We start from the raw sequence: 20723 nt of genomic DNA, 5'->3' as shown, positions 1-20723 counted from the left end.
GAACATTTTAAAAAAAGATGAAAAAAGTTCCGGTGGATGTTTTGTATAGTATCTTGGCATTTGTATTGATAGTTAAAAGTTCATTTCCAAATAAAACTCTCATAATGCTAGATTTGATGTGGGTTTGAACAAGGGTTGATTGACACCTGGAAAATTTGTTAAAACATTCCTCTTGTAAGGAAATACAGTAATCTTAAACTATAAAAAAACAAATTCTTTCCTTTTGAATGAGCATTGCACTTAAAACATTTTACAATTAGTATATGCTTATTTTAGGAAAAAAGCTTGTGCAATAAAAAAGAAAAAAGTATGCTCACTATATCATCTATATTCATCTATAACCACTGTTAATATCTTGATGTCTATCCTTCTGGACTTTATATTCTATTATAGATTTTAAAACAAAATTACATTATAAAGAAGTGCTACTAAATGATATCCTTTTAAAACTTAATGTACTGGGAACAGCTTTCTTTTTTGTTATTTTTTTAAAATTAGATTGCAGGAATAAACAGAAGAGACTCAACAGCTGCTAGGTCAACAGAAGGAAGAAGAGTTTACTGTAAGTATGCCTGGCACTAAGGGATACAGGATCCATGAGACCCTAGAAGGGACACTGGTAGCAGGAGCTTGAGAAGCTCCCTCTAGGGTTCCACCGCTGAAGTGACTACACATCAATGTGTATTGGGGCGGCGCCCTCTTCTTTATATTGACAGGCTTCCCTGCCATACGTATCTTTTTCAGGTCCTTATAGCTTCTGCTTTTCAGCTTCTTCTTTCCCGTGACTTCAACCTATCAAAATCTTTGGCTTTTTTCTGACCCACTATTACCCTTCTAGCCTCTCCTTACCTGGTGGAGTTTCACCTTTAGCCTCACTCTGTCAACCACTTAAATCTCTCTGCAGTTTCCATTTCAGGTTCACAAGACTGAGATTCTGATAGATCTTGAGAGTCTCCTTAGGGGTGGGACTCTTGTGTCAGGACTTCAGATACGTTAATGGTCAAGAGACTGGCTGTCCTCGGGCCAGATGCCTGCCCACTCCTGGTCTGTTTGGATGTGTCCTGCCCCTGCCCCACGGCCCGCGCTTTATCCTTTCCTATAAAATGTCTCTGTTTAGAGTTGTGGTGCCCTGTTGTGGAAACTTTAGGTATTACAGTCACCATAATTTTCTTCTAGAATTGTTTTCAAATTACAGGTGCATTAATTTAGGATGATAACATCAACTAGAGGCTGACAACCAGAATTTTAAGAATGAAATAGAGTGGAATGGAATGGAACAGAACAGAATGGAACTGAACAGAAAGGAACAAAACAGAATAGTATAGCATAGAACAGAATATATGAGTGCATCGCACTTCTTATGATTGAGTATTGTTTCATGAAACTTATTTCAGGTGTGTGTGTGTATAAAACAATGTATAGGATATTCAAAAAATTTACACACTGGCATGACACAGGAATAGACACCCACGGTAAATACCTAGTACAATTGAACGGATGGGAGACAGCTGATCCTCAGCCCGTTATGGATGGGCATGGTTGTAATAAACGTGTTTATTTCTTAATATCAGACATGTCAAAAGAATTTGAAAGACACTGTTCTAGAACTCAATAAAGTTATACATCAAAATTTTAATGACTGTGTCCTATTTGTACAAATGTGCTATAAATCATGCAACCTAGGGGGGTCCTGTCTCTTTTTTATTTTTCTCTCCTCTTTACTCCCAAGGAATACAAAACAGTCCTGTCACTACAAGAGGCCCTAAGTGATTCTGATACACTCTTAGGACACAGCTCTCCTGCATGTGACACACACATTCATTCTCTCCAACCCTCCTTCCTTCCGTTCTTCTCCTCCTCCTCCTTCTTTCCCCCGCTCCATCTCTGTCTCTCTCTCTCACACACACACATTGAGCATTACTGTTTTTAACCATTTTCCTATTACTGTCTGTTTAGATTGGCGCAGTGGTGGAGTGGGCTGGTTAAGAGCATGAGCTCTAGAGTTAAATTGCTGGAGCTAAATCCTGGCTCTTCCATTTACTGGGTGTGTGACCAGGTGACTTAACCTCTGTGCCTCTGTCCTTCATCTGTAAAATGGGCATGATAATAATAATAGTACCTTCCCCTCAGAGTTGTCTGGGAGGGCTGAATGAATCAACCTATGTAAAGTGCTCAGACGAGTGTCTACGACATAGTAAATACTCAATTCAATGTTAGCACTTATTATTATTTAGATTGTGTCCAGTTTTTCACAATTACAAGTAAAAATATTGATTCAATGAATACTTCTGTAGCGAAATCTTTGGAAACAGACTTTATTAAGTCTGACATTGCTAGAATTGCTAGGTGAAATATGTACATTTTTAAGGTTTATTAAGAATTTTGCTATATTATCTACCTGACAGGATCTTCTACCACCAGTGTTTGAAAGCCCATTTCCCAGAAACTCTAGTCAACACTAGGTGTTATGATTTAAAACAAAAAGCCCTGGCAATTTGATTGGGAAATAATGATATCCATTATTGTATAAATTTGCTTCTCTTTGATCACTAGTGATGTAGAATCATTTTTCAAGTGCTTATTCATTATTTATATCGACTCTCCAGCAGAGCATGTTGAGAGGGTGTCTTGATGTTGAATTACTTTTACATGTGACTATGTCCCCATTCATCTGTGAAAGTCTCACTTTTGAATCTTCCACTCTAGCTGAGCACAAGTCCTACACACAACTGGTCCCAATACATCTTAGTTGAATTAAGTATCACAGGCACCGCATCTGATTTCTGCAATGGATTTTTGAGCAGAATTCTCTAGCAGTCAGAAAAGGGAAAACATCAGATTGATCTACTCCGAACTATCTTAACATGGCCTCGGGCAAAGGGAGGCGGTGTCCTTCCTTTGTGTGTCTGAGAATTGGATGATTACATAAGAACATTTAAATACATTTCTTTTTTATTACTGCTTCTCTCTGGGGGTTATTTGTCCAAATGTTCCCCTTCCCAAAGAAAAGAGAATTGTTTTCATCTGTGAGACTATGCAAAGACTATAGTTCCAAATGGGATGGCCTTTTCATCATCGAAAAATGTGTACAAAGAAACTACTGTGTGCTAGGCATGGAAAAGGTGTGTGTGAGCTTGAGTGTGTGTGTGTGTGTGTGCATGAGCGAGGGCAGGAATGGGTATGTGTACAACGTACAAAAAACATGCTCTTCCTGCAGGAAATTAGCCTTTAGTTGGTGAAGGAAGTAACATAGTGTAGAGAGAATGATGCTGAAGGGCATCCAGAGATTGACATTCAATACCCAGGCAGCTCGAACTTACTTTGTCAACTTGGGCAAGTCCCTTAACCTCTCTGCAGTTTCGTTTCTTTACCTGGGAAATTAAGAACAATGCAATTGTGTTTCAAACAACCTCCTGCGAGCTATAGGGTGTAAGAGGTAAAGGGATGGGATGAGAGAGACACAGTAAGACTCCTAAGTGGTCATTGTCATGCAGTGAGAGAAGGGCATGGCAAGGGAGAAAGGCTTACAGGGGGGAAATGGCATGTCCAGGTGAGGCGATCAAGGGGGATTTGTGTTGAAGTTAGAATCCGAGCTGACCTGGCCGGTAGAGAAGAGTCTGTGGGAAGCAAAACTGGGGAAACAACAGGAGCAAAGAGCAAAAGCCAAGGTGAAAAAGTGCCAGACATATCCACAGAAGGAAAATGAGCAGCTTGGCTGGAACAGAGTGTTCATGCAAGTATTCACGGAGATTTCACTGGAAGAATGCAAGTGTTATGGGGGAGGGCCGTGACCACACGCAGAAGTTCACCCTCAGGGCTGCGGGCCACCTGCAGGAAGAGTGTCTCAGGATTTCCAGGAGCACCCAGTTGAGAGAGGAGCGTGCGTGGGTCTGTTAGTGCATGTGGTCGGGTAAGAGTGACAGGCGGCAGCAGGGGATGGAAGGTCTCTTCTGTGACACGGGTTTGTCATTTCAGCTATGAGTCCTGGGTTGACTTGAAGGTTTTTGAACAGAGTCAACACAGAGCAGTGTTTCAGGGCAGCTAACCTGGGGGAAATACAGAGGAGGCTGGAGAAATAAGAGATTGGATGAGGGAAGGCAGTTAGGAGGCTATTATAGTATTCAAGGCCTCATGCCTCACTTTGGGTCCTGGCAGTGAACATGAAGAAGTTATGGCTACCGGAGCTGGTTGTGAGGCATGGCTGATAGAAAATTCCCCACAGGAAGCTGGTGACACAGACCCTGAAGGTGGAAGAGGTGAGGAAAGGGTCCAGTGAAGGGCAGACAGTGGAATCACAAAACAGGGGAGGGGAAAGGAGGAGAAACACTTCCTCCTCTGAGCTGAGGAAGATTTCCAAAAGGAGGAGAAGGAAGTCACGTCTTTGTCTTTTTCTTTCTTTTCAGTAAAGTCTGTGCAGTGGGAGGTGATCTCCTGCAGTGGTTCGGGCAGTCAGTCAGTCTATGTCAGTCAGACAGACATAGAATGCTATTTAGTCACAGATTTTTAGTTAGTGGCTCTACCACTGATGGAAGGGTTGATGATCAGCAAGTTACTCTGAATCTAGTTAAGCTTCGGTTTCCTCATCTATCAATGGAGTTGTTAATGAAACTAGGTTCTTTGTGAGAGTATTCACCCAGAGCAAAGATAATAAATAATAGCTATTGGTAAAACTATAATTATTATTTTCATGTATTTCTATTTTTACATGTACTGAGAGTGGAACCACAGAACTAGCCCTATTCTGAGCTGTTCTTTAGAGACAACAGAACAAAACTGTAAGTCATGCAGCCAAAGTATGCACAGAGGAGACAATTTTGCCCTCATACAAGACCTGGAACCAAAGTTTCTCCCCTCACGGAACCTAAGGACCAGACACGACCTGAACCTGAGCCCTGGAACCCTTTCAGAAACGAACGGTCCGCTGTCCAGAAAGATCCGGTGCTGAAGCCCTGTTCCCGCACCTGACCATAAATGGCCTGCCATTCCAAAACCTGCCAATCAAAACCTGCCCGCCAGCACTTCCTCATACCAATCGCCTCGCCTAACTCTGTAACGGGTGAGGGAATACCAGATGGGGAGAGAGATCTGAGGTTTGCCTCCTGTTTGCTGACTTGGCCGCTCTGCAATAAAGCCTCTTCTCCCTGCAAAGACTGTTCCCTCGGCATTGGTATCTGGGCATGAAGCCCACTAGCTCCTGTACAAGGATTGAAGGGGTTCAGCATTGTGGCTGGAGGCTAAAAAGTGGTGAGGGTTAGACAACCGTGAGGGAAAAGGAAAAGGGAGGGAGACATTTTGTGATCAACCATCTGATTTCTCCTTTTTTCTCTATGCCTCATTAAAAATTTTTTATTCAAGAAATTTTCAAATACAAATGAATCTGTATACAAAACAGAAACAGAATCACAGACATAGAAAACAAACTTGTAGTTACCAAATGGGAGAGGGAGGAGGAGAGGGATAATTTTAGGAGTATGGGATTAACAGATACAAACTGCTATACATAAAACGGAGAAGCAACAAGGATCTACTGTACAGCACAGACAACTGTACCCAATATCTTGTAATGACGTATAATGGAATATAATCTGCAACAAACAAACCAACAAACCACAAATCACTATGCTCTATACCTGAAACTTAACACAATGTTTTAAGTCAACTATAGTTCAAAAAAAAACTAAGAAAAAACAGTAAAGAAAATTTCAAACACAAAAGTAGAAAGAGTAGAATAAAGAACTCCTTTGTACTTAACACCCAGCTTCAGCGTTTTGCCAACCTTGTATTATTACTTTTTGGATGGAATTATTTTAAAGCAAATCTCAGATACGATTTCTTGTAATCTTTTTAAAAGAACATGAAAATCAATTCCCAGCAGTATTATGGATGAGCTATCTTATATTTTTTTATTTTTCAAAAAATTTATTTATTTTATTTTTGGCTGCATTGTGTCTTCGTTGGTGTGCGCGGGCTTTCTCTAGTTGCGGCGAGCAGGGGCTAGTCTTTGTTGCGGTGCACGGGCTCCTCATTGTGGTGGCTTCTCGTGTTGCAGAGCACAGGCTCTAGGTGCGTGGGCTTTGGTAGTTGTGGCACTTGGGCTCAGCAGTTGTGGCTCGCGGGTTCCAGAGCACAGGCTCAGTAGTTGTGGCGCATGGGGCTTAGTTGCCCTGTGGCACGTGGGATCTTCCTGGACCAGGGCTTGAACCCGTGTCCCCTGCACTGGAAGGCGGATTGTTAACCACTGCACCATGAGGGAATTCCCAAGCTATCTTTAAGAAACACTCCACTAGTTCTTTTTTTATGCTGAATTAAATAAGGGAAACAACTTAAAATGCATTGAAGAGTTAGCAAGCAAGAAAGGACTTCTCAGAATCAAAAAGCTAAGTAAAGCTAAAAATTAGAGAAGTACGCAAAGAACTAAAACTGGTTTTCACCTTGAGGATTTTAACGTGACCCAGCTGAGCATGAGTTTCCATTCTTAGTGGTTTCTAAGGATGCAGGGGACAGTGCCCCAAACCCAGGATCCACACAAGGCAGGGAGCATAATAAGAGATTTCTATTTTCCTACATTTATGCTGGGTTTGTTTTTGTAGGTCTTTTTCCTCTCTTGTGTTTCCCACTTAGAGAAGTTCCTTTAGCGTTTGTTGTAGAGCTGATTTGGTGGTGCTGAACTCTCTTAGCTTTTGCTTGTCTCTAAAGCTTTTGATTTCTCTGTCAAATCTGAATGAGATCCTTGCTGGGTAGAGTAATCTTGGTTGTAGGTTCTTCCCTTTCATCACTTTAAGTATACCATCCCACTCCCTTCTGGCTTGTAGAGCTTCTGCTGAGAAATCAGCTGTTAACCTTATGGGAGTTCCCTTGAATGTTATTTGTCATGTTTCCCTTGTTGCTTTCAATAATTTCGCTTTGTCTTTAATTTTTGTCAATTTGATTGCTATCTGTCTTGGCATGTTTCTCCTTAGATTTATCGTGCCTGGGACTCTCTGTGCTTCCTGGACTTGGGTGGCTATTTCCCTTCCCGTGTTGGGGAAGTTTTAGGTTATAATCTCTTCAAATATTTTCTCTGGTCCGTTCTCTCTCTCTTCTCCTTCTAGGACCCCTATAATGCAAATGTTGGTGCATTTAATGTTGTCCCAGAGGTCTCTTAGGCTGTCTTCATTTCTTTTCATTCTTTTTTAAAACTTCTATTCCAAGGCAGTGAATTCTACCTTTCTGTCTTCCAGGTCACTTATCCGTTCTTCTGCCTCAGTTATTCTGCTATTGATTCCTTCTAGTGTAGTTTTCATTTCAGTCATTATATTGTTCATCTCTGTTTGCTTGTTCTTTAAGTCTTCTATGTGTTTGTTCTTTAATTTTTCTAGGTCTTTGTTAAACATTTGTTGCATCTTCTCGATCTTTGCCTCCATTCTTTTTCCGAGGTCCTGGATCATCTCCACTATTGTTTTTCTGAATTCTTTTTCTGGAAGCTTGCCTATCTCCCAGCTTCATTTAGTTGTTTTACTGGAGTTTTATCTTGTTCCTTCATCTGGTATAGGTCCCCTGCCTTTTCATTTTATCTATCTTTCGGTGAATGTGGTTTTCGTTCCACAGGCTGCAGCATTGTAATTCTTGCTTCTGTTGTCTTCCCTCTGGCAGATGAAGCTATCTAAGAGGCTTGTGCAAGCTTCCTGATGGGAGGGACTGGTGGTGGGTAGAGCTGGGTGTTGCTCTGGTGGGCAGAGCTCAATAAAACTTTGATCCACTTGTCTGCTGATGGGTGGGCCTGGGTTCCCTCCCTGTTGGTTGTTTGCCCTGAGGCAACCCAACACTGGAGCCTACTCGGCTCTTTGGTGGGGCTAATGGTGGACTCTGGGAGGGCTCACGCCAAGGAGGACTTCCCAGAACTTCTGCTGCCAGTGTCCTTGTCCCTGTGGTGAACCACAGCCACCCCCGCCTCTGCAGGAGACCCTCCAACACTAGCAGGTACGTCTGGTTCAGTCTCCTATGGGGTCACTGGTCCTTTCCCTGGGTCCTGATGCGCACACCACTTTGTGTGGGCCCTTCAAGAGTGGAGTCTCTGTTTCCCACAGTCCTGTCTAAGTCCTGCAATCAAATCCTGCTAGCCTTCAAAGTCTGATTACCTGGGAATTCCTCTTCCCATTGCCAGACCCCCAGCTTGGGAAGCCTGACATGGGGCTCAGAACCTTCACTCCAGTGGGTGGACTTCTGTGGTATAATTGCTCTCTAGTTTGTCAGTCACCCATCCAGCGCTTATGGGATTTGATTTTATTGTTATTGGGCCCTCCTACCATCTTATTGCAGCTTCTCCTTTGTTTTTGGATGTGGTGTATGTTTTCTGGTGAATTCCAGTGTCTTCCTGTCGATCATTGTTCAGCAGTTTGTTGTGATTCTGGTGCTCTTACAGGAGGGAGTTGAGCGCACGTCCTTTTACTTTGCCATCTTCTGTTTAGGCTTAATTCTCTGTTTCCATGGAAACAGGATTTCTTTATTCTATCAGAAGCACCTTTAGAAAAATGACCTGACTGCCTTTATTTTTAAGCTCCTCTCAAAATGAAAATTTGTTCCAACGTGGATCCTGAAGGTTCAGCAAAACTGTTCATGAATGACTGGTTTTATTTCATTTTTTTCCAGCTTTATGGAGGTATAATTAATCAATACAAAGTGTATATATTTAGAGTATACAACCTGATGATTTAGTATATGTATACATTGTGAATGATTACCACAATCAAGTTAATTAATACATCCATCACCTCACATAGTTACTTTCTTTTCTTTTTGTTGGCAGTGAGAACACTTAAGATCTGCTTTCTTAGCAAATTTCAAGTATACGATACAATATTATTAACTATAGTCACCATGTTGTGAGATCCCCAGAATGAGTTCGTCTTGTAACTGAAAGCTTGACTAGCTTTGGAAACATCCCTTGAAGTTTTAGAAATTCCTATTAATTAAATAATTATCTCTGGTCTCAAGTGTTCCTTTCATATTCAAACTCTGTACAGTTACATTATTTTTTTTCTTTAAGAGATATAGGCTGCTTCTCTCCTTTTTTTTGAACCTCCTTTTATTATCCTAAAAATGTTCTCTTCCCTACAAAAGAGGAATTGCTATCTAAATTATATTCTCCTATGAATCAGATTGTTTATAATGTGAGTCTGATAATTAATCAGTTTAAAATTTCATTCTTTCTATCCTGTATTTCTAGCACTCAAAAATAAGAATTTGTGAGGAGAAGAAACAAATTGTGCATAAGATTATATTTAATAATCCATTTTTTTAATTTCAAAATTTGAGCTATAATTCACATATCATAAAACTTATCCTCTTAATTATAAAATCCAGTGTTTAAAAATATATATTCACAAGGTTATGCAACCACCATCACTAATTCCAGAACATTTTTATCACTCCAAAAGGACACACCACACCCACTAGCAGTCTTTCACCTTTCTGCTTACCCCCCAGCCCCTGGTAACTACAAATTTACTTTCTGTGCCTATGAATTTGCTTATTCTACGAATGGAATATTTATGGAATCATACAAATGGAATCTCACGTATGTGACATTTTTGTTTGCCCTCTTTCACTTAATGTAATGTTTTCAAGGTTAATCCATGTTTTATCAGTACTTTGTTCCTTTCTATTCCAGTCTCTCTTTTTTTTTTTTTTTTTTTTTGCAGTATGCGGGCCTCTCACTGCTGTGGCCTCTCCCGTTGCGGAGAACAGGCTCCGGACGCGCAGGCTCAGCGGCCATGGCTCACGGGCCCAGCCGCTCCGCGGCATGTGGGATCTTCCCGGACCAGGGCATGAACCCGTGTCCCCTGCATCGGCAGGCAGACTCTCAACACTGCGCCACCAGGGAAGCCCTATTCCAGTCTCTTTATCCATTTGTCTGTTGACAGACTTTTTGACTTGATTCCACCTTTTGGCTACTGTGAATAGTGCAATGAACATTTGTATGTAAGTATTGTTGGAGTACCTATTTTCAATTCTTTGGGGTATATATTTGGAAGTGAAATTGCTGGGTCATATAGTAACTCGATGTTTAACATTTTGAGGAATTGCCACACTGCTTTCCAAAGTAGTTGCACTATACTACTCGGCCATAAAAAAGAAAGAAATAATGCCAGTTGCAGCAACATGGATGCAACTAGAGATTATCGTACTAAGGGAAGTAAGTCAGAAAGAGGAAGACAAATATCATATCACTTATATGTGGAATCTAAAATATGAAATGATTGAACCTATCTGCGAAACAGAAGCAGACTCAAGGACATAGAGAACAGACTTGTGGTTGCCACAGGGGAGGGGATTAGGGAGGGATGGAGTGGGAGATTGAGGTTAGCAGATGTAAGCTATTATATATGAAATGGATAGGGGCTTCCCTGGTGGCGCAGTGGTTGAGTGTCCGCCTGCCGATGCAGGAGACACGGGTTCATGCCCCGGTCCGGGAAGATCCCACATGCAGCCGAGCAGCTAGGCCCATGAGCCATGGCCGCTGAGCCTGCGCATCCGAAGCCTGTGCTCCGCAACAGGAGAGGCCACAACAGTGAGAGACCCGCGTACCGAAAAAAAAAAAAAAAAAAAAAAAGGATAAACAACAAGGTTCTACTGTATAGCACAGAGAACCATATTCAGTATCCTATGATTAACTATAATGGAAAAGAATATATATAAAAAAAGAATGTATAGATGGGTATAACCGAATCACTTTGCTGTACAGCAGAAATTAACACAACATTGTAAATAAATTATACATCAATTAAAAAATGTAGCTGTACTATTCTATTCCATCAGCAACGTGCAAGGATTCTAATTTCTCCACATTTTCCCCAACACTTGTTATTTTGCTCTTTTTTTTTAAAAAATAGTCATCCTAGTGGGTATAAAGTGGCTTCTCACTGTGGCTTTGGTATGCATTTCCCAAATGATTAATGAGTTGAGTATCCTTTCATGCTCTTTTTGGCCATTTGTATATCTTCTTTGAACAAATGTCTTTGTAAGTCCTCCGCCCATTTAAAAAAATATATATATATATTTATTTATTTGGTTGCACCAGGTCTTAGTTGCAGCAGGCAGGCTCCTTCATTGTGGCAAGCAGGCTCCTTAGTTGCAGCTCTAGGGCTCCTTAGTTGTGGCATGAGAACTCTTAGTTGCGGCATGCATGTGGCATCTAGTTCCCTGACGAGGGATAGAATCCAGGCCCCCTGAATTGGGAGCATGAAGTCTTATCCACTGTGCCACCAGGGAAGTCACCCTCTGCCCATTTTTTCAATCGGACAGATTTTTAAAAAATTTTGTCTCATGTTTTAAGAGTTCTTTATATATTTTGGATGCTAGACCCTTACCAGATATACAATTTGCAAATATTTTCTAACATTCTGTAGGTTATATTTTCACCCTCTTGATAGTGTTTTTGATGCAAAAATGTTTTTAATTCTGATGAAATCCAATTTATCTGTTTTTTTATTTCCTTTGTTGCTTGTGCTTTTGGTGTCATTTCAAAGAATCCTTTGCCAAACTTAAGGTCTTTTAAAAAGAAACCTTAATAGAATCCTTTCTTCTTCCTCACTAGTACAGGCAGTACTCATGTACTAGTCAAGTAATAGCAGTACTTTAGTGGACCTGTGGATCTTTTATTTTCATGTTGTTATGAACCGATTCTATCCCTTAAAATTCATATGTTGAAGCCCTAATCCCCATTACCTCAGAATGCAACTGTATTTAGGGACAGAACTTTTAAAGAGACAATTAAGTTAATATAAGGCTGTTAGGGTGGGCCCTAATTCAATATGACTAGTATCCTGGTAAGAAGAAATTAGGGCGCTTCCCTGGTGGCGCAGTGGTTAAGAATCCACCTGACACGGGTTCGAGCCCTGGTCCAGGAAGATCCCATGTGCCATCAACTAAGCCCATGCACCACAACTGCTGACCCTGCACTCTAGAGGCCGGGAGCACATCTACTGAGCCTGTGTGCCGCAACTACTGAAGCCCACGCACCTAGAGCCCCTGCTCCTCAACAAGAGAAGTCACCGCAATGAGAAGCCCGTGCACCACAACAAAGAGTAGCCCCTGCTTGTCACAACTAGAGAAAGCTTGTGAGCAGCAACGAAGACCCAACATAGCCAAAAATAAATAAATACATTTATTTAAAAAAATTAATTCTACAAAAAAGTTCTAAAATTAGTTTATGGTGATTGCATAACCATGTGAATATAGTAAAATCCAGTGATTTATACACTTTAAATGGGGGAACTTTATGGTATGTAAATTATACCTTGACAAAGCTGTTAATTCATGTTCTGTTTAGTAATACAGAATTTTTCTGAGATATAAAGACATAATAGTTATCTTAACTCTTCCCTAGGATTTCGGTGGTAAATTTTTATATACAGTTAATATCACTAAAGGCAAGACCAAACCACTGACTAGTACTAAGAAGAGGCCCTTTGTATGCTCATCTGCTGTTGGTGGTGGAGTTCTCGGCATCCAGTATATTTTAATTTGCTGTTAACTGCTTTGTGAAGTGACTACCTGTCTACTGCCCCCATCCTTTCATTAAAAATAAGAAAATATCACAGAATTATTTCTTCAATATGTTCATTTTATACATTGGGATGAAAGTAGATTAAAGATCTGTCTCATAGATTAGAGCTATTTATACTGCAACTCATTACTTCTTAGAGCCACAAGTCTTAGCAGTAAACTAGCTATGCAGATCAAAATGTAAACTTTTTATGGTGGAACTTATCCAGACTTGTCTATAAGATTTTGTCTATAGACTTGTCTACAAAGAGCTTTTTCTATTTGTGGATACTGAGAAAGAGCTACATAGGATTAAAAATGAAAGATCTCATGGGAGTAAAAATGAAAGATCTTTTATGGCAACTTAAAAACCTTATTATCACCACTTGTAATACTTACAAGTTTTTCTCTAGAAAAATATTTTGACTCAACAATCAATTTTTAATCTTGGGACAACTTCTTGTTATCAATAATATGTCATGTGCCTCACTAGCCACTATCACCCACTCCACTCTAAGAGATGAAAACTAGTTCAAATTTAACCTGAACAGAACATAATTTGGAATCTGCCAATAAAACACATATTATGTATTTTGAAGAAAAATCATTTAAAAATATATGCTTTGGGGGCTTATTAGTACATCTGCTTATCAGTATATTTTTAAACATCACCTTTTCTCCCCCTGCATACCCAAGTCTCTGTTCCACTCCTTTTCACTCAGTACCACAGGTTTTTCCTCTTTCTAAGAATCCAGGAATCTTTACAGAAATATCTTGTTTTCTCTTTATTTTTTTTATTTTTTTTTTTTTTTTGCGTTACGCGGGCTTCTCACCGCTGTGGCCTCTCCCGTTGCGGAGCGCAGGCTCCAGACGCGCAGGCGCAGCCGCCGTGGCTCGCAGGCCCAGCCACTCCGCGGCACGTGGGATCTTCCCGGACCGGGGCACGAACCCGCGTCCCCTGCATCGGCAGGCGGATTCTCAACCACTGCGCCACCAGGGAAGCCCTGGGAAGCCCTCTTGTTTCTCTTTAAATAAACATTAAGACTAGGAGAGAGGCAGTGAAGCTAAGTGACCCTAAAGCACCCACAGTCATTAAACATGCATAAATTTTAAGAGATGCCAAAATTCAGTAGGAAGGAAAAAACAATGCAGTGAAGGTTTTTTGAATGTTTTTAAAATTCTGTTTAAGAGTAATATCTTTAAGCCAATTTGAACATTATCCAGAACACAGAACTTAAATACTATGAGAGAAAAGTTCTTTACCACACCTTCAGAAATTACTACTACAACTTTACAATCTCTTATCTGAAAACTTTTTTGGCCTCATATGTTTCAGAGTTCAGAACTTTTATCAGAGAAGTGTGTCTGCCACATATTAAGTAACATCTCCAGCAAGTGCGGAAGTTGCACTGTAACCAAACTCATTAATATTTCTGTAGAGAACTTATGAATATTCACACCAAGTGAATATTCAGGTATACATAGCCTCAGTTCCTTTCTGGTCAGATTTTACTATTAAGGGACTTAGGAAAGACAGATAAAGGACCTGTAATGACACGTTAATTTGGAATCCAGTTATTTATATTTGATATCCAGTTCAGAGCCACTGTAAACCATGTCTTTTCTTCCACAAAAATGAAAGTGTATTTAAAATGAAAAATCAAACAGTATATTTCAGGAGGTAAATGTAAAAATGATTTGCCTGTGAAAGTAAGTTAACTATATTATGATCTTCCTCTAGAACTTGCCTAGTTCCCTCTGGTTAAAAACTTTATTTCTTGGTGCGATAGTAAAAGCCATCAGGTCAACCTCAAGATTACAGTGAGAGTCCTGGGGGCTTCGAGGACCTTGGGCAGCATGAAGACCTGTGAAAAGGTAGAGAAGCCCCGACGGAGCAGAGGGCTGCAGCCTCTACGCTGGGCAAACTTCAGCCTCCGTGGATGAAGGAAAAGTGAGGTCAAGTAGGGATTTATGCGGTAACTGTTCTCTTCCTAGGACACGGAGTGAAAAATAGGATTCCTTTTAAAGGCGCTGGTATAAATTCTTACTTGAGGGTTACAAAAAGCGTCACACGGGGAACGGGGTAACAGCGGCTGCTAAGCCATAAGTGGGGCTAGAAGAGGAACAGGTGAAAATGGGCCATCTGTCCCTACATCCGTTCCAGAGGGTTAGGTAACTGCGTGAGCGGAGCACGGCCCTTAGCGCCCTCTGTGTCCCTGGCAATGAGCTGAGCTCCACCGGCAGCAAGCAGGTGACTGCTGCCGGGCTGGGTTTGGACTGTTTATCTCGTCCGCCCCGCCGAGCCTTGCCGAGCCCCGCAACCTAGAACCCTGCCCCCGACGGAGGACGGGAGAAGGAGCTAGGTCGACCAGAGCGCATGCCCGGCCCGCCCCACCCCCGCCTTCAAGTACGCCGGGGGGGTGGGGGGAGGAACCGTCGCGGCTTCCCAGCCAATCCCCATTACCCGGTGCCCGCGGGGCGGGACCCTCGCGGCTCTCCGTCCAATTGCCGGTCCGGGGCGGCCTCGGGGAAGCGGGCCTGCGCAGCTGTGCGCTGCGGCGGAGTTTTATCAACCGCTGGGGGTCCGGACTAGCTAGCCCGCGGAGTAGCGCTCCCTCTTTCCCTCCTTATTCCTCCGTCCCTCCCTTCTTCCTCCCTTCTTACCCCGCTAACCCTTCGGGGGTGGGGAAAAGTTAAGGCGTTAGAACAGCGTTAAATAGTGGAGAGCGTCAGAGGTGCCAGGACTGGCGGGGTGGCATCAGGCATCTCGCTTGCCGGGGTCTGAGAGGTATCCTTGAGGCTGGGCCGCTAGGCTGGTCCGTCGTGGTGCTTGGTTGAATTTCTCTCACCTGGTGGCTTCTGGAGTATGCGGAGCTGCCTTTGCGTTGGTGGGAGGAGTCTCGGACCTCCCGTCGCCCTCTACTCCTTCTGTCTCTAGAGCCAAGCTTTGAACTTGCAGCCCTGCGACAAAGCGCCGGCACCAGATACCCGGGCACCGGGAGGTACATCGTTTCTGGGGACTGTCTCATGGAAGGGAGTGTAGTTGTCCTAGTAGTTAACCTAGTTAATAGTGTAGTAATTTTTATCCAGCTTTCTGGCTGCTGGCCTGTTGGCGTGTGTTTGCTGTGATTGCCGAAAGTTTGAGGCTTGGGGCCTCCAACCCCTAAGTTGTCTGTCCTCCACCTTCTTTTACTAGTTTCTGTTAATTTTTTACCCCTGCAATTGTTAAACTTGTTTTTCTTCCTGCCCACAGCCACCAACCCAGTTCAAATCTCTGTGATTCCAAAACAGATTTGTTGCACCACGCTCTTGGCAGTCCTAAAGATCTCGGTGTACCGGTAAGTGATAATCTATTTATTTTACTTGTTTGTGTTTCTTGTTTACCTGATTCTGTTTTCTACTTTGAGTTTACATCTTATTGCTCCCAGGAGGCCCACTGTAATTAAATCCAGCGTCATCATTTTCTTAATGCATTTGTAGCTTATTTTAGAATTGTATTATTTAGTCTTTGTGATTGAGAGTTCAAAACAGCCCTCCATGAAAGACTCTGATAATTCCTATTTTTACTGTTTACCTTTTGGTGAGTTAAGACTGTAGTGAGTATGGTACTGGTAGTCGTGGTCTCAGATTCCTAGAGTCTGTTGAGTGGCAGGGATGTGTACAGAGAATAGCTTTTTTTTTCTATATATGTGTGTTCGTTTCCAATTGCTACCATAACAATTTATCACAAACCTAACAGTTAAAAAACCACAAACTTATTAACTAGCAGCTCTGTAGATGGGAGGTCTCTGTAGGTTTAGGTGGGTATGCTGCTTAGGATCTCACAAAGCTGAAATAAGTTTGTTGGTCTGGGCTTTCTGAGGGAGAATCCATCTCCAGGCTCATTGAAGTTGTTGGCAGAATTAATTTCCATGCAGTTGTAGGACCGAGGTTCCATTTTCCTTACTGGCTGCCAGCTGGGGCCTCTCTCAGTTCCACAAGACCACCTGCATTTTCAAAGCCATATAGCACCTCCAATCCTTTTCATGTTTTTAATCTCCCTGACTCGTCTTCTGCCACCTCCTGGAGAAAGCTTTCTGCTCCAGAGGGCTCAAGTGATTAGATTAGGCCCACCTGGATAACCTCCCTACTTCAAGTAAGGTCAATTGTGCAATAACACCATCACAGTCAAGGAAGTGATAATCTCATAGTCACAGGTTCTGTGTATTAGAGAGGGCAGAATCACGGGGGCTGCTCATAGAAATTCTACCTAGCCTGTTATGGTTGTCTCAAAACTTGATTATTTTTACAGTGCAGTTTTGCAGGTATTAAAAAAAAAAACCAAAACCCTAACACAACAACTCTGTCTGATTATTTAAGTATCCTCTCTACAGATGAAGAAATTCAGGTAAAGTTATTTGTGCAGGGGCATATGGCTAGAAAATGGCGAGTTGGTATTTGGACCCAGATCTACATTTCTGTTAGATCTACAGGCATGTTTACAGATGGTCAAAGTGAAGTGCTTCTTCCTATTTAGATAGGAAGAAGCAGAGGAATTGAAATCTTTGTTGTACCTCATTTTTGGGTTATATTAGTGGTGTAGGCTAAGCTCTTCTCCCCTAACAAAGAAAGCCAAACTACAATGGCATAAATAAAAGATTTTTTTTGATACATCTAGAAGAAGGAGTCCAGGGCTAGTAGGAAGATTCTGACAGCCTCAATACCTGACTCCCGTAAATAGATCCAAAGTGCTGTTCCAGTTGGGACTTTCCTGATAGGCAGTGAGGAGAAGAGAAAGCACAGAAGAACACCTCTAGTTCTTTACACGGGAATGATCTGGAGGCCACATATACATCGCAAAGCCGTACTGAGCTCCAAGGGAGAGTGGGAAAGATAGAGCTATATGGCTATCTACCCAGCTGAAACTCAGGATTCTGTTAAGAAAGAAGGAGAAAAGTTATATTGGCTGAAAACAGTCTTTGTCACACATTTTTTATAATGTTTTATTCTGTAACTTTCTGAGTGGAATATTTTATTTGGCTTTGCTATTAGTTTTAACAGGTAGTATTTGAAAGGACAGGAAATTCTTATTCAATATTAATGTTTCTTCATTTCTCAACTGCTATTTTAATATATAATTTATAAAGGCTTCTTTGAGGAATCTCTTTATTCACATTTTGTATTACTTTGATTTTTCTGAAAATTAATACATCTCTGGAAAATGTACAAGATTGCTTTGGGATACTTGAGGTCATTCTGTTTAGGCCTCACACCACTGCAGGATTAGGTTACAGCAGCCTGATTTATGTACTCTGTAACTTTTTGTAACTCTATAGTTGGATGACTCTTCCAAAACTCTTCATATTTTCCTCTTCAAAGTTCTTTCTCTCAGCCCATTATCCTTTTCTACACATCTGAATTCTATCTACCCATTTAGACATCACCCATTATCATGTAGCCTTTGTATGGGAGGAAGATTGTGGTCAAACAGGTCTGGATTTGAGTTGTTGGTTTGACCTTAGGCAATTTACTAAATCTCTCTGAGTTTTGACTTATGGCAGAGAACGCCACCTTTCAGAGATAGTATGAATATTAGAGAGATAACACATTTTCTATAACACTTATTGCAGTACTTGGCAAATAGTAGGTGCTCAATAAATGATAATTATACTGGTCTTACTGATGACTCCTTGACCTCTAGCACTTTTGAGTCTACACTTTTTTAAAAAAAATTGGTTTTCTCTCTCTGACAAGTTCATGAATTCCTAAGGACTAGGACCAAGTCCTAGATATACTGTGGTCACTAAATAGTGATGTAGTGAGTTGGGACTAGCATCTAAAAGAATATTTATGAAATTGAATTGTGAGGGCTTTTTTTTTTTCTTTAGTGTTCCTATTGCGATCGCATCATGGAAAATCAGTTGGCTAAATCAACTGAAGAAAGAACATTTCAGTACCAGGATTCTCTTCCATCACTGCCTGTTCCTTCACTTGAAGAATCATTAAAGAAATACCTTGAATCAGGTATGTTTGTAATCTTTTAGCATATTTTAATATTGCTAGCAACTTAGAAAACTGTGAAATTGTTAGAAGTTGATGAGGGTCTAATTGCTTTTTCCTCTAGGCTTATGATAATTAAAATTATCCTTAAAATGTCCAAAACATTTCTGTCTTTCTCATGTTAATTTTTCCATAGTTTAAAAAGCCAGGTAGTACTTTTAGGCTTACAATAAGAAGTAGTAGTCCTCTGCCTCATTTCCCCCACTGCCAATGCCATGCCCTTAGGCAACCATTTTGCAATATTTTATCTGCTTCTTGTGTTTACCTCCAGATTTAAACTAACATTCTTTTTTTTAAAAAATTATTATTTATTTAGTTTTGGCTGTGTTGGGTCTTCATTTCTGTGTGAGGGCTTTCTCCGGTTGCGGCAAGCAGGGGCCACTCTTCATCGCGGCGCGTGGGCCTCTCACTATCGCAGCCTCTCTTGTTGCGGAGCACAGGCTCCAGACACGCAGGCTCAGTAGTTGTGGCTCACGGGTCTCGCTGCTCCGTGGCATGTGGGATCTCCCCAGACCAGGACTCAAACACATGTCCCCTGCATTGGCAGGCAGACTCTCTCAACCGCTGCGCCACCAGGGAAGCGCCAAACTAACATTCTTATGCTACTATTTCTTGGGTTTTTTTTTAGTTGTAGATGTTATATAATTAGTTCCTAAAAAGATGTAGATTTAGCTGTCTTACACCCCCTAACCTCCACCTTCGCTTCCCAACGTTTATGCAATCTAACATATCCACATTTTCCCTCTCATTTTCTCAGTGTAGTTGTAAGAAATCACCATTTGCAGTTAGATTAGTGTTCACCTGATTTAAATCAGTATTTACCCAAATTAATTTACCTAACCATTGAGGGTTTGTGGTTATGCAATTATTCACAAGAGACCCATTCAGTGTACAGTACTTTGATTACCTTTTTGCTGTATTTTTGGGTTTTTCCTCATTTTTCATTTGTTTGGTATGCTTTGTATCCACAACTAATTCACTCCCAAATACTTCACTACACCTAAAATCCCTGAATCCATTTAAATACATACGATAGTCCCTCAGTTTTATTTCTTCTTGGAGACATCCCTCCTGGGGCCCCCCCACCTTCTTGTTCCAACCAGTATTCACTTTTCTCAAGCTGGCTGGACAACGCTTACCCTGGGGCTCTCGTGTAACCATCATCCTGGCGGGTCTCTTCACCTCTCTTTCTTGTTTTGTATTTCGTGGTTCCTGGGTTCTGTCTTCCTCTTTTATTCCCTTATTTTGGTGAAGTACATCTTCAGGAGCTATTTGAGAAAGGGTGTCTGGGAGGAAAAGAATGTTATGACCTAAAAATGTATTTATGCTACTCATACTTGATTGTTTGGCTAAGTATAGAATTCTGGGTTGGAAATGACTTTTTCTTAAGTTTTGAAGGCACTGTTCGTTTGCTCCTCTTGAGAAATCTGATGCCGTTCTGGTATTTGATCCTATATATGTGACCTGTTGTTTTTCACTCCCTGGATGTGTTTGGAAACCTTTTCTTTATCCCTATTATTCTGAATATCTTAGTGATGTCCCATGGTGTGTAGGTTTTGTCACTTATTTGTCTGAACAGTCAGTGGGTCCCTTCCATTTAAAAAGTCATGTTCTTCAGTTCTAGGAAATTCTAAAAATTTCATTGCCTTGATAGTTTTCTCCTCCCTTCTTTTCTCTTTCTGAGAGCAACTCCTATTACTTGGCTCTGGGTCCTTCTGGGCGAAGATTTTAATTAAAAAATTGTTTTCCTTTCATTTTTAGTGCCTGTCCCTTTTTGGTCCATTTACTGTTTGATATCATTAGTCCTTTTTTGGTTTGTTCTGCTCTCTGACTGTTATGTTAGAGGCTTTCCTCAAATATCTGGCAATCCTTAGTCATTCATGTTTGAGTCAGACCCTAAGAAGCTGACTGGGAGCTCCGTGTGCGTGGGTAGACCTTGGCGACAAGTGAGCCTTATAATGAGCCTTGAAGTGTAATAGGGCAGAGATCTAGCAGTTCCATTGGGACATATCCAAATACCAGTACTCCTTTCTCGTGGACTGATTGATAGCTTCCCCAAAGAAGAATTCTCTCGTCTTTTGTTGTGAAGGCATAAGCCTGACTGCTAGTGTTTTGGGAGCTGAGTGGAGAGGGGCGCAGGAGGGCTCATTGTTCTGGTG

The 20723-nt window shown here is 41.4% G+C and overlaps 1 protein-coding gene across 7 annotated transcripts in view; it reads left to right on the top strand.

The window, feature by feature from the left end:
- Positions 1–15032: 15032 nt before the first annotated feature.
- Positions 15033–20723, top strand: part of CROT (carnitine O-octanoyltransferase) — a 64564-nt gene continuing 58873 nt past the window's right edge. For 6 of the 7 annotated variants that reach the window (XM_067042706.1, XM_067042707.1, XM_067042705.1 and 3 more), the window contains exons 1-3: positions 15056–15527; positions 15779–15863; positions 18393–18528. In XM_067042706.1, the coding sequence (XP_066898807.1) occupies positions 18414–18528 (115 nt within the window). In that variant the 5' untranslated portion in view covers positions 15056–15527; positions 15779–15863; positions 18393–18413. Of the gene's footprint in view, positions 15528–15778; positions 15864–18392; positions 18529–20723 lie in introns of all 7 variants that reach the window. The other variant, XM_059073952.2, reaches the window with a different exon arrangement.

The sequence above is a fragment of the Kogia breviceps genome, chromosome 9, assembly GCF_026419965.1.
Source record: "Kogia breviceps isolate mKogBre1 chromosome 9, mKogBre1 haplotype 1, whole genome shotgun sequence".
Classification (NCBI taxonomy): domain Eukaryota; kingdom Metazoa; phylum Chordata; class Mammalia; order Artiodactyla; family Physeteridae; genus Kogia; species Kogia breviceps.
The sequence above is the reverse complement of the archived record's forward strand: the minus strand, read 5'-3'. Positions and strand labels throughout refer to the sequence as shown.